The 13,669-nt window shown below is 32.7% G+C and overlaps 2 protein-coding genes across 22 annotated transcripts in view; one reads left to right on the top strand and one right to left on the bottom strand.

Moving 5' to 3' along the window:
* Positions 1 to 13,669, bottom strand: part of yem (yemanuclein) — a 65,500-nt gene that overhangs the window by 19,215 nt on the left and 32,616 nt on the right. For 4 of the 20 annotated variants that reach the window (XM_073962299.1, XM_073962311.1, XM_073962302.1 and 1 more), the window contains exon 1: positions 502 to 858. The exons of 1 other annotated variant lie outside the window; for it this stretch is intronic. The gene's annotated coding sequence lies outside the window, so the exon portion shown is untranslated. Of the gene's footprint in view, positions 1 to 9; positions 112 to 501; positions 865 to 13,669 lie in introns of those variants that run through there. 15 more of the 20 variants (XM_073962301.1, XM_073962312.1, XM_073962307.1 and 12 more) reach the window with 8 other exon arrangements.
* Positions 4,059 to 9,456, top strand: Atg4b (Autophagy-related 4b). 2 transcript variants are annotated; one of them, XM_073962323.1, is made up of 7 exons: positions 4,059 to 4,401; positions 4,628 to 5,564; positions 5,631 to 5,826; positions 5,889 to 5,965; positions 6,029 to 6,295; positions 6,364 to 6,560; positions 8,131 to 9,456. In XM_073962323.1, exons 2-7 carry the CDS (start codon positions 4,628 to 4,630, stop codon positions 8,446 to 8,448), a joined length of 1,992 nt encoding a protein of 663 aa, XP_073818424.1. In that variant the 5' UTR covers positions 4,059 to 4,401; the 3' UTR covers positions 8,449 to 9,456. The 2 variants fall into 2 exon arrangements, with proteins under 2 accessions (XP_073818424.1, XP_073818425.1); XM_073962324.1 differs by having other exon boundaries at positions 4,126 to 4,490.

Below are 13,669 nucleotides of genomic sequence, written 5' to 3'. Positions count from 1 at the left end.
AAAGCACACCTTAGAAATGACACTTTTTAATACACCACTTCGTTAATTCAGATCTTCTATGGGATTTTATAAATCATACGTCACAAAACAGCCACTAATACTAAGATTTACAATATGCTTAGGCGGCCATCAGACCATCTGCTTTTTCACATGTATGTTGTCACTTTGCGTATACTAATATACAGAACAGCTGATGTAATACATGTGAAAAAGCAGATGGTCTGATGGCGGCCTTAGAAAGAATTATTTAAATTCGACGTTTTTGAAACATTAATATCCACAATTAATTTATGGTCGTTGGGAAGCTATTGCTATTGTGATTGCATCAAAAATCGTATAAATTTCGGCGGCTAAGATATAGACAACGCAAATAGTCGGCGACCTCGGCGACGCATCATTTGTTCACTTTTCAGCTGACTTCGTTCTCTGGTATGAGGACAACATTATTTTCTTCTCTTTTAACTCTGTTTTCGAGCTTGTTAGCTTCGTATTGTATTCCACCTTTTTTCAATTCTTCATTCTTTATGATAAATGCTGTAATTTTCCAAGACACTTGAAATATTTTACACAAGATCCGTGTCGACTAGCTTCCAGAAAATTTTCACCAACAATCTTTTCACTCTAGGATATCTTTATTACAAAACAAAAACAAAGCATTAAATTGCAGTTTATTGGTATCAATTGGTTAATAATTATTATTTTTTAGGCACAACAATATTTATTTAGTTTTATTTTTCTTTTCACTGAAACACGAATCTCTGGCGACGACCTAAACTGCAAAACTTTTCTTGCTTGAGCCGCTCATTTCATTTCATTTTGCAACGTTGTTATTTGTTTTGATTGCTCAGTTGCTCAAAATGGCATAACAGTTGGTAGTTGGTTATGTGGGAATTTGTCAAATGATGTGGTTACTTTAAGTGGGGTACAAACAAGAAAAACCCAAATATGTTCTATACAATAAAGTGTGGTATGCCAAGTTTACACTAGCGCTCCAAAATCCACTGGATTTCACGAAATCCTGAAATGCACCCCGGTGTTTACACTTATTTTTTGTTGATCTCAAACATATCACAATGATCAAGGTAGATGCATATGCGCAGCTGATCGAACACGACTTTTTAAAGTTGTTGCAAATTGTTAAATTATTAATCTGTTGCTTTAAAATTGGAGTAGCTATGACGTAATGAAGAATTTAAAAAAAATTAAAGAATATAATTATAACCAAAATAATTAGATCTCCAATTTCTAGATTTAAGATGAATTATATATATGAAATTGTTTTTAGAGTAGCTATGATATTTAGGTGTATTCTTTGTAATTATATAAATTGGCCTCAAAATTGGCTTCAATTGCAAAGCAAATAAATAAAAATAAAAAATAAAAAAATTGATTTAATCATCATAAATATAAAAATATAGAACTTTACAACTTTATTTGGAAAATTATCGTAAAATTATCTATATATTCCCTGCAAAAAATTTTGGAAGTTGTGCAATTGTCACAACATCTTTCGATGTAGTCCAACAGAGTTATGAAAAATGCACTCCGTTCGATATATTTTATAAGCAGTTGTTGTAGAGATCCCTACAGAAAAAAACAGTTGGTTGATCCCTACACATTTGTTCAAAAGATAAACAAGAGTGTATACATTTCAAAGAATTTGTTATAAAATAAAGAAGTAACTTAAGTTGCGAACATTTTTGCGGTAATTCACGAGACGGAAATTTTTAATGGAGTGAAGTTGGAATCCATGTCGAAAACTGAACTAGTAATGGGAAGGCAACATAAAACAACTTTAGGATGATGAAGCAAAATCAGATGCGCTCGGATTAAATCGAGAACGGAGGAAGTAAGCTCAAATGTGATTGAATTTAATGGAAACTTTTTTTTAATTTGTGTTTATATAATAAAGTTCTTCGGCATTTTATCCCATTTTAAATCCTCAACAGGTGGAGGAAATTGTGGTGCCACAAGAATTGGCCTTGAATCCAAATGTGATTGAATTTAATGGAAACTTTTTTTTTAATTTGTGTTTATATAATAAAGCTCTTTGTGTTCTTGTTTTACAGAAATAATAAATACATTTTATTTATTTTGGGATATTTCGCAATGGCTTGCATTTTAATTGAATCTTTGGACTGATTAAAAATGCAATCCGAAGAGTGCCTTCAAATTCAATCCAAAACACTACATCAAAAGCTGTGATTTGGATCGAAAATGGAGTGCATCCTAGCTGGGTGCTGTGGAAGCAAAATTGAGTGCGTCCTAGCTGCGCGCTCTCTTGTAAAACTCATAAGCGAATTCATAGAAAAAGATGTACACCAACGGCAAATGTACCGTACACTTGTAGTGATTCAACTGCATCCGCGGATGCAAACTTTTGCTGGGTTGTTTTACACAAATAATAAAGGCATTTTTTTATATTGGGATATTTCGCAATGGCTTGCATTTTAGTTGCATCTTTGGACTGATTAAAAATGCAATCCGAAGAGTGCCTTTAAATTCAATCCAAAACACTACATCAAAATCTGTGATTTGGATAGAAAATGGAGTGCATCCTAGCTGTGTGCTGTGGAAGCAAAATTGAGTGCATCCTAGCTGCTCGATCTGTTGTAAAATTATTAAGTGAATTCATAGGGAAAGATGTACACCAACGGCAAATGTACCGTACGTATGTAGTGACTCAACTGCATCCGCGGATGCAAACTTTTTGCCGGGAAATAAAATACATTTCTTATTTGTGGAAAACAAGAATATCAACTTTATTACATTTACACAAATTATAAAAATTCTCCATTAAATTTGATCGTGACTGAGTTTATTTCCTCTGCTCTGCAAGTCCCAGTCCACACTAGAGTGATTTCATTGAAAAAGTTGCATGAAATTATGCGTCTCTGTGGGGTATTCGATTTAAGAACACCTAGTTTCATGAAATTTTTTTAATGAAATTCCATCCGGTAGCATTTTATTACACCGCAATTTATTTTGCTTCATCATCCAAATGGTTTTTTTATTTTTCCTCCTACTCCAGTTCAGATTTCCAAAATAGCTCCAAGTCCACTCCAAAAATAATTTGCGTCTCGCGAATTACAGCGATGTTTGCAACCTTATGCTTGGTTTACATTTACGAAATCCACTAGATTTCAACTGTCAATTCCATTGCTTAAATGGGGTATTCGATTTAAGAACACCTAGTTTCATGACATTTTTTTAATGAAATTCCATTTGGTAACATTTTATTACACCGCAATTTATTTTGCTTCATCATCCAAATGGTTTTTTATTTTTCCTCCTACTCCAGTTCAGATTTCCAAAATAACTCCAAGTCCACTCCAAAAATAATTTGCGTCTCGCGAATTACAGAGATGTTTGCAACCTTATGCTTGGTTTACATTTACGGAATCCACTAGATTTCAACTGTCAATTCCATTGCTTAAACGTCAAATGAAATCGAATGGATTTCGGATGAGTTTTCATTTGACGTAGACACAAAGGAAGTGGCAATTGAAATCGAGTGGATTTCGTAAATGTAAACCAAGCATTAGTTTGTATTTCCTTATTTTTTAAGCAAATTCTTAGAATTTTAGACACTCCTTCTTGTGTTTCGAAAAAAGACTGCGACATCTTTTGTAGGGATCAAAAAATTGGCTTGCTTGGCTAGGGATCTTTAAGCGAGTGCTACTAAAATGTATCGAACGGAGTGCATCTTCATAACTCCGTGTGGACTGCATCGAAAGATATATTGAAATCATAACTCTGCATTGCACTACTTCCAAACTTTTTCGCTGGGATGTTTTTGGTGTTAATAGCTAGTAGTATCTACCCACAGACAATGTAGAGACGCAATTTCACTGCTGGTGTGACACAAAAAGGAAATGATGTAAGGAAAATTCCCAATATTGCACACATTAGCGACTGTATAGGGATGGAAAATTTCAGCACATATGACATTGATGGCTAGTGTAAACCACCTTTTATTGTACCATGATTTTTTTATTCATTTTAAATCGACAACCGCCCGACGTGGTTATTGTGTTAAATTAAATCCCATAATAATCACCACATACAACCCAACCGACTATTTCTTTTATTTCTTTTTTGTTTTGATTTTGTGATTATTACTTCTGTCATTGTCATTTCATTCATTGCAAAAAAAGAAAAAGTAATTTGTCTTTGCAATACAGCATCATCACACTGTTATTCTTTGTGTTAATTAAAATATTTCAAAAGGTCTAAACGAGCCTCAATAATTAAAATTTTCGCGCGTTGTGGAGTATAAATATATGTAAATATAAACAAAACACTGTTATCTCTACAACAAACAAACAGAACGGGGAAAAAACGTTGATTGTGCTTACTTTGCTTTTGTTGTATTACCAAACTGCAAATTATCAATAAACGGTGAGTACGCGACGCTTACCTGAGATTATAAAAGACATTATACATTATGGTGTTTGTCTCCGAACACTTAGCTGTCTTTTATTTTTGGGGTAAGTGATTCAGTGCCATAACACTTTTTGTCATGAAAACTTCACATCCGCAAAGACAGTGGCGGAATAACTTTGTGTTACTTAAAATGTATTCGTGTTTGCGGAAAAACCATTCACCACGGCATTCTCATTCACAGATGAACTATGATGGCTTATTGTCACAGTTAACCACGGACGATAAACTGAACTTGTTCCAAGCAACAGGAGCAACGTTAACAAATGATATCCCGGTGGAAGATGGGGCAATAGAAGAGGAACAAGCTGCCACAATTCAATGTGTTGTACCAAGCGCCGCGTCGGTGTCATCCAGCATTAGTCCCAACATACCAACCAATAATGTAAAAACAGAGCAAACATCAACACCAACCAGGAAAATCTCAACATCATCACGTTTTATAAATGCGTTTCAACAATTGTATACAACGTCAACGTCTTCTTCGTGTGTGGGTAATGCCACAGATACCGACGAAACAGAGACTAACAATGCTTTATCAACTTCTGCCGCTGGCCGGACACCAACAAAGGGCATGGAATCAAAACTACTATCAATGTGGCACAATGTCAAATACGGTTGGAGTGGAAAATTAAAATCAAACTTTTCCAAGGAACAGCCCGTTTGGTTATTGGGTAGATGCTATCATCGAAAATGTACACCACCTTCCTCGATGGAAAACAGTTCCGAATTATCAGCAGCTTTGGGACAAGATCAAGGTGCTATGGTTGTTTCCAATGCTTATGATACCATACAACAAGATACGGGTGGTATTGGCTTAACACCCAATAACAGTTCTTCGGCATTGTATCCCATTTTAAATCCTCAACAGGTGGAGGAAATTGTGGTGCCACAAGAATTGGCCTTGGATGCCACAGACAATCAGGTGGGAGAAAATCCGTGGGAGGAGGGTATAGAGGGATTTAAAAGAGATTTCTATAGCCGTTTATGGATGACATATCGTCGTGAATTTCCCACTATGAACGGCTCTAATTACACCAGTGATTGTGGTTGGGGTTGTATGTTGCGTAGTGGACAAATGTTGCTGGCTCAGGCGCTGATTTGTCATTTTTTGGGGCGCAGTAAGTGGAGCTTGAATATGAAGAAAGAAAAAATGTTTACATTTTTATTTTCTTGTTGTTTTAAAGGTTGGCGTTATGATCCTGATTCTCAGTTACACTCAACTCTGGAAGACAACATGCATAAGAAAATTATTAAATGGTTTGGTGATAGCTCTTCAAAAAGTAGCCCATTTTCAATACACACATTGGTAAAACTGGGCGAAGAAATGGGTAAGAAACCCGGCGACTGGTATGGTCCAGCATCGGTTTCATATTTATTGAAGTAAGTGGGCACTAGTGTAAATACTTAGAAATGTACATTCATATAATGTGTATTTTTTTCAGGCAATCCCTAAAAAATGCCGCACAAGAAAATGCTGATTTTGATAATTTAGTAATTTATGTGGCAAAGGATTGTACAAGTAAGTGACCTGTTTGTGGGGACTCTTAGAAATAAATACATTTAAATTTGTGTTTTTTTACAGTTTACATGGGTGACATTGAAGCCGAATGTTGTATACCAGAACCAACACCCAAATCCCATGTACCATGGCGTAAACAGCAAACACCAAATTCAAATAAACCGAAATCAAATTGGAAATCTTTAATAGTATTGATACCATTACGTTTGGGCACTGAAAAACTAAATCCTGTCTATGCTCATTGTCTAAAGTTATTACTTAGTACAGAGTATTGTATTGGCATCATTGGAGGCAGACCAAAACATTCATTGTATTTTGTGGGCTTTCAAGGTAAGCGGAATATTTTAAATAAACCTAAATGACAGTTTTAATTTGTTTATTTTCTCTTAAATATATAGAGGATAAATTAATCCATTTGGATCCCCATTATTGTCAAGAAATGGTTGATGTTAATCAGGAACATTTTCCACTACATTCATTCCATTGTAAATCTCCACGTAAATTGAAATCAAGTAAAATGGATCCCAGCTGCTGTATTGGTTTCTATTGTCAAACAAAAACTGATTTCGAGAATTTTGTAGAATCGGTGCAATTGGTAAGTAGAGCAAATACAAAATAATAGCGTTCACATGAATTATGGATATTAAGTGGGAGACCTTTTGGATCATTCTAAAATAACAATTGCATTGATATTTAAGTTGTTGTTAATTTGTACATCTGTAATTTTTGGAAGATCGCAAAGAGGAAAATGGCTTTGAAACTTTAAGGGATTTTAGTATGATAAGAAGTATGAAATGAAACTTTGTTGGAGTTTTTTTTTTGGAGCAAACAAAATGGTTTTTGATAAAAAAGTGATTTTTAAATATTGATAGGTCTGTCAAAAATTCTATACTACCAAATATTAGAAAAATCACTTGAGATGTAAATAAAGAAACGCAATATTTCGATTTGTGTTAAATTAGGCGGTGCCAGTGAGGACCCCGAATACTGGTGTGAACATAGAAATATGCTATACTACCAAAAATTAGAAAAATCACTTGATATGTAAATAAAGAAACGCTATAGGTCGATTTGTGTTAAGTTAGGCGGTGCGAGTGAGGACCCCGAATATTGGTGTGAACATACAAATATTCCAGAGCTTTATTCTTAACGTGACCCACGAAATCATGCAGGACAACTTTGATAGATCGCGCTATAATTTGAAAAGTTGAGAATTCCAATTGAATTTCGAATTATTTAATTTGTAATTTGGGAATTCCATTTGAAATATGAATTATTTCATTTATAATTTGAATTTCTTCATTCGTAATTCGAATTATCTCATTTAAAATTCGAATTATTAATTTGTAATTTGAATTTTTTTATTTGAAATTCGAATTAAATATTACATTTGAATTCGAAACAAAAAATTACAAATTTTGTATTTGCATCCTTTTTATATATTTGGATTTTTGAAGTACAAACAAAATGTTTCGGAATGATTCGAATTTCAAATGAAAAAATTCAAATTACAAATGGTAAAAAACAAAGCACAAATGGAATAATTCGAATTACATATGGAAAAATTCGAATTGCAAATGAAAAAAAAAATACAAATTGCGGCATATATAGAATACTCTACCAGCTGGCGGAAAAAATGTTACCACAGGTAGATCTTTACGTCCTGATTACAAAAATGTAAAGTTTGTTGGGGGGAAGTCCATACTTCCCGAGATATGTGCCCCTGAAGTTTCCCTGGTTAAAGTAAGAAAAAAATTTAAATTATAAAAATTTTGTTTTCGTGCCCTAAATTGGCTCCTGTCCATAGGAGAAAGTCTTAAATCCCCCTCCGAAGGCCGGCTATTTAGAAAAAACTTACAATTTAAAAAAAAAATGTTCAGATTTTTTCCGTCTGCTGGTAGAGTATTCAATTTTGTTCCCAAATTGTAAATGAAATAATTCGAATTTTAATAGAAATTCTCAAATTACAAATGAAATAATTCAAAATGCAATTGGAATTCTCAAATACAAATGAAATGTGTAGAATTTCAAGTGAATTATGAAAACGGTGTAGATTAAACTCCGAGTCCAGTTATTTTTAGCGTTCAAAAAAGTTGATACTTCTAGAAAATACGGCTACTTCATATCTAACATTGGTTTTTTTAATTATTATTTCTTTATTTTAGTATTTACATCCTATGCGCTGTGCATCGGGCTCCTTAGAGAAACAATTACCTCAGCCGCAACAACAACAACAACAAATGCCTTCAAGCTTGACCAACAGTTTTACGGAAACATCAAATCAATATGCCGAAATGAATTATCCATTATTTTCATTTTCTCGCGGGCGTTGTCTGCAACACGAGACTACGGCCATAAACGAAATGAGTGATTCGCTTTATAAACCAATACAAAGACAATTACAACAGGACATAAATGCTAGCGGACCACAATCTATGCCTATCGATGATGACAGCGAAACTGAGGAATTTGTATTACTTTAAGAGAGAACAAAAAAAAAAAATAGTAGACAACCTTGAAACAATTTCATCGTCTTTAGATCTCATGATGATGATAATGACCCATTGCAGATTCTATAACCAAACCACAAACAAAGCCTACATAAAAATATATTAAATCATGCCATTTAACAAATAACTACAATAACAAAATTGTTTTGTTGTTACATTATGTATCTCAAAATTAAAGACTTATTTTCATTTTGTTCGCCTATTACGTATTTTTTGGTATCTAATACAAATATTTTATCTGTATGTGTTTCCTTTACTTTTGTTACAAAAGCTCCTCCTATTATTGTACTTTTTTTGTTTTGTTCGTTTAATGCAAACCACCCAATATACATATAGTATGTGTATTTATTGTTTATTATTATAAACTTTGTTATCATTATTTTATTCTACTGAGTTTTTCATTCATTATGTGCTGTTTTGGTTTATTTCTTTCTTATCAACTAATGTTTATTTAATTTATTTGTAGTTTAAGTACGCCCTATCCATTACTACTGTAGCCCATAGATGTGTATTTTTATATATAGAATATAAATTAGAAGTGGATTCATGTGTCAATGTCATCCATTGTACTTTCTAAACAACAACATGTGCGACACATTGAAAACTCTACTCTATTGAAGTATATATTGAAATATCTATTCAGTAAATTGTATGTACCTTATCTTATTATTAAGTTATTATTATTGTCACTTATTACTCACAACAATTGTGGTCATTTCAAGGCCCCATATTCATCGAATATTTTCAAAATTTATCTATATTCTAAGTTAAGCCTTTTTTTTGCCATTGCTACAATCACAAACCACAATGTTCAGTAGCTCTTTTACCATCATACATACATATATCCAATGTACATCCATTTATGTGATTATTTATACATTTTGATTGAATGATTGATACATACAAATATATTATAAAACATTCGTAAGAAAAAAATACCTAATAAATATTACAATTTCCAACAGATACTTGTATCCCAAATCACTTATTTTCTTGTGTTTCTTTCTATGGCTGGCTGACTATATCATGGGACTAACCAACAAATACAATACAATAAACTCTTTTGTTTTCAGTCACACATTTACTCTTTATTAACATATTGTATTGATTATTTATTTAGCGGCTTGTTGTTTGCTTAAGTGTGAAACACCTTCGAAACAGCAACAAAATAAAGAAATATGGACTCATCTAAGAAAATATAAATACATGACGTGCTTAAAGTCACAATTAGCACGTACGTAAAATACAAGATAGAGTTTGGCTTTTAAATATGCTAGCATAAGCAAAATATCAACAAAGCTGACCTCAGTATTTAGAGTAGTTTCTTATAAAACACACAGTACCGTCTGTTTAATTTTGAATTCGAAACTTATACATATGTACTAACTTGAAATAATCTAATACATAATCTTGATAATATTCTATAATCTCCCCTTTAGGAGTTATGACCCAAACCTTTTTGGCGCCATCACCAATCTATTTAAACATCTAATAATTAATATATGTTTATTTTATTTAGAGAAACATTTATAATTTAAAAGAAAATTTTGTTCCCGTTCCCTAGATTTGCACCTGTCCATAGGAGAAAGTCTTAAATGCCCGGCCGAAGGAAAATTTATAATTTAAAAGAAAATTTTGTTCAATTTACAACTTTACAATTTTCCGTAGACACCTATAAAATAAGGATATATGCCCTGTAGAACCGGGTTATCAAGATTCTAAGAGCCATATCTCTGGATCCAGAGAAAGTATTACAACATATACAGTGGTGGCCAATACATTTGCAACAAATACAAAACATATGCAACTTCTCAATTTTGTCTCAAATAACGGTATTTTTGCAAATTCTTTTCACGTGTTATTCTTTATAGCTCATTTAGACTAGCCATAAATCCTCGACTGGATTTAATAAATCCAGCACAAATCTCTTTGCATTTAGATATACATTTTGGAGGATTTAAATGACAGTCAGCTGATTTTTTTTTCATAGCACAATTACCAAGGTAGATGCATCAGCTCATCTCATCGAATTTGAAACGTCAAAAGAATTTTTTGTAAATTGAATTCATCTGAAAAAACAAACGTCAAATTACAAATTTATTGTTTAATACTGAAAATGCTAGCACATTATAGTACGTTTATATATAACCGGATTTAACAAACCCACTGGGTTTTAAATGTCAATTCCTTTGCGTATACGTCAAATAAATCCTCAATAAGAAGGTTAACCCTGCAAAAGGCTATAATATAAACATGGCTACTAATGCTAACTAACTAGGCGTTTACACCAGACAGTTTGTCTTCAAATACAACTCTGATTTACTAACACATACATACATTTGTCGTTTGTCTCCCAGCTGTCCATCATTTTTTCATAGAGAGTAGGGTTAACAAATTTTTGACATTTTGTGAAAAAAGAAGTGAGATGATAATTTAAATGTGTTTAAAACAAAAGAATAGGTACAAAAACAAAATATGTGAATGGAAAACAAAAAGAAATCTATGATTTTCATTCATAATTTTACAACTGTTTTTGCAGTTGTCTGGACGCCTACGTCACAGAGGCAAGTTTTGGGTTTTTGACAATCAATACATGAAGTCAACTGTCCTGTCTTTTGTAAACGCAGGGTAAGGAGCAAATAAAGAATTATTTAATCGCAGTTTGCCCATCTAATAAAATAAATAAACAAATTATTTTGTCGTTTAGACATCGTAAATATTAGACTTGGTTGATTAAAATCAACTTTGTACATCAAAACAAATTTAACTTTTCCGCCTTGTTTACAAATTTTTACATTTTAAATTATTTTTAGTGTAAAAATTCACCGATGCATCTACCGTGTTTCTTGTGCCAGCTTGCAACTTTTTGTATTTTCTAGCAACATGTTGCAAAAAACAGAGTTCTATGCGAGGATTTATGCCAGATTTAAAACAAATCCACTCAATAGGAGGATTTATTTTTGTATGGGAAATCTGGTAGATTTTGGCTGGATTTAGCAAATAAAAACTGATAATGTGCTAAATCCGGCTAATGAAGTCATATCTAAATGGGCTATTATATTGCTTATTTAAGAGCCTTCGCTGTAAAAGTGTGCATAATATTTTCTGCATTTTTGATGTTATATGCCATTTAGATATGACACCATTAGCCGGATTTAGCCCATTATCAGGTTTTATTTGCTAAATCCAGCCAAAATCTACCAGATTTCCCATACAAAAATAAATCCTCCTATTGAGTGGATTTGTTTTAAATCTGGCATAAATCCTCGTATACAACTCTGTTTTTTGCAACATGTTGCTAGAAAATACAAAAAGTTGCAAGCTGGCACAAGAAACAAGGTAGATGCATCGGTGAATTGCTACACTAAAAATAATTTAAAATGTTAAAATTTGTAAACAAGGCGGAAAAATTAAATTTGTTTTGATGTACAAAGTTGATTTTAATCAACCGAGACTAATATTTATGATGTCTAAACGATAAAATAATTCGTTTATTTATTTTGTATGGGCAAACTGCGATAAATAATTCTTTATTTGCTCTTTAGTTAGCATTAGTAGCATAATGTGCTAACATTTTCAGTATAATAGAATAAATTTTCAATTTAAATTCAATTTAAAAAAATTCGTTTGACGTTTCAAATTCGTTCAGATGGGCTGATGCATCTACCTTGGTAATTGTGCTATGAACAAAAATCAGCTGACTGCCATTTAAATCCTTCAAAATGTATATCTAAATGCAATGAGATTTGTACTGGATTTATTAAATCCAGTCGAGGATTTTTGGCTAATCTAATACGGCGTTTATAGTTTTTTGCAGGGTTAACCTTCTTTATGAGGATTTATTTGAAGTATACACAATGGAAATGACATTTGAAACCCAGACCCACTGGGTTAACCCGGTTATATATAAACGGCCTATAAATGAGCTATTAGTCCCGGTCCACACTAGCGTGAATTTCATTTAAAAATTTCATGAAATTAGGCGTTCTTAAATCGAATTCCTCACTACAGCAATTTTATGATTTCACTCTACTATGGAAGTCGATCTAGAGACGCATAATTTCATGCAATTTTTTCAATGAAATCACTCTAGTGTGGACCGGGATTTATTTACTCTTATGTTACACGCTAAAACTTTCATACGAAACTTTCCCATTATTTTGGCGTTCATAGATCGAGTTCCATACAAAAGTAATTTTATGAAATTACTGTAATGTTCCCCATTCGACCTAAGAACGCCAAAATAATGGGAAAGTTTCGTATGAAAGTTTCAGCGTGTAACATAAGAGTTAATATATAAGCTTTCGAAAAACTCTCCCTTAAAATGGCACGTGTTGAGTTCGGGTTTGACGCTCTGATAGTCAGACATGTGAAAAAGGCCATTTATTGGTTCCTCTAGAGTTGTCATAGAATTAAAAAGTACCAATATCAGCTCGAACAGTTCGTAGACGCCTTGTACACGACTCCCTAAAAGCCCAACGCCCAGTGAAAAAACCGCGCATTTCTATACGTAATCAGAAAAAGCGATTAGAGTTTGCTAAACACCACTTAAATAGGACTGAAAGCAGGTGGAGGTCGGTTTTATTCAGCGACGAATCAAAATTTAACATAATTGGCAGCGATGTTATGTATTATGTGAGGCGACCAACTGGAAAAGGTCAATAAAGTCAGCTGTTTCCGAAAATGTATGAAATTTGTTTTTTGTTTTGATATTTTAAACCAAATGGAACAAAAACATAAATTTTAAAATTATCGTACAGACCTATTGTATCTCTTTTGCACCATGTGGTGTAACTTTAAAATAAGTGTGTCTGCGTACTCGATAATTTGTAATAATTATTACAAATTATTACTGAATGTTGTTTTTTTACACAAATGTTCAGTAAAAGAGAATGAATTGAGAAACTTGATTTGAAATTTTTATTACTGAGAACTTATAATTTTTACTGAAGGAATTTTGTTCAGTAACATTTTGTAGCTTTATAGCTCATTTAGACTAGCCATAAATCCTCGACTGGATTTAATAAATCCAGTACAAATCTCATTGCATTTAGATATACATTTTGGAGGATTTAAATGGCAGTCAGCTGATATTTGTTCATAGCACAATTACCAAGGTAGATGCATCAGCCTATCTGAACGAATTTGAAACGTTAAAAGAATTTTTTGTAAATTGAATTTGTCTCAAAAAACA

Source organism: Musca autumnalis, unplaced genomic scaffold (genome assembly GCF_047663935.1).
Source record: "Musca autumnalis isolate F117 unplaced genomic scaffold, ASM4766393v1 scaffold_1, whole genome shotgun sequence".
Classification (NCBI taxonomy): Eukaryota; Metazoa; Arthropoda; class Insecta; order Diptera; family Muscidae; genus Musca; species Musca autumnalis.
Note: the sequence above shows the minus strand (reverse complement) of the source record. Positions and strands in the feature narration are given on the sequence as shown.

Excerpts from the sequence above, each read along its gene's own strand:
- Atg4b (XM_073962323.1), top strand. The coding sequence starts at position 4,628 with ATGAACTATGATGGCTTATTGTCACAGTTAACCACGGACGATAAACTG. Across the intron at positions 5,565-5,630 it reads TTGTCATTTTTTGGGGCGCA|GTTGGCGTTATGATCCTGAT; the intron begins GTAAGTGGAGCT and ends GTTGTTTTAAAG. Across the intron at positions 5,827-5,888 it reads TCGGTTTCATATTTATTGAA|GCAATCCCTAAAAAATGCCG; the intron begins GTAAGTGGGCAC and ends TATTTTTTTCAG.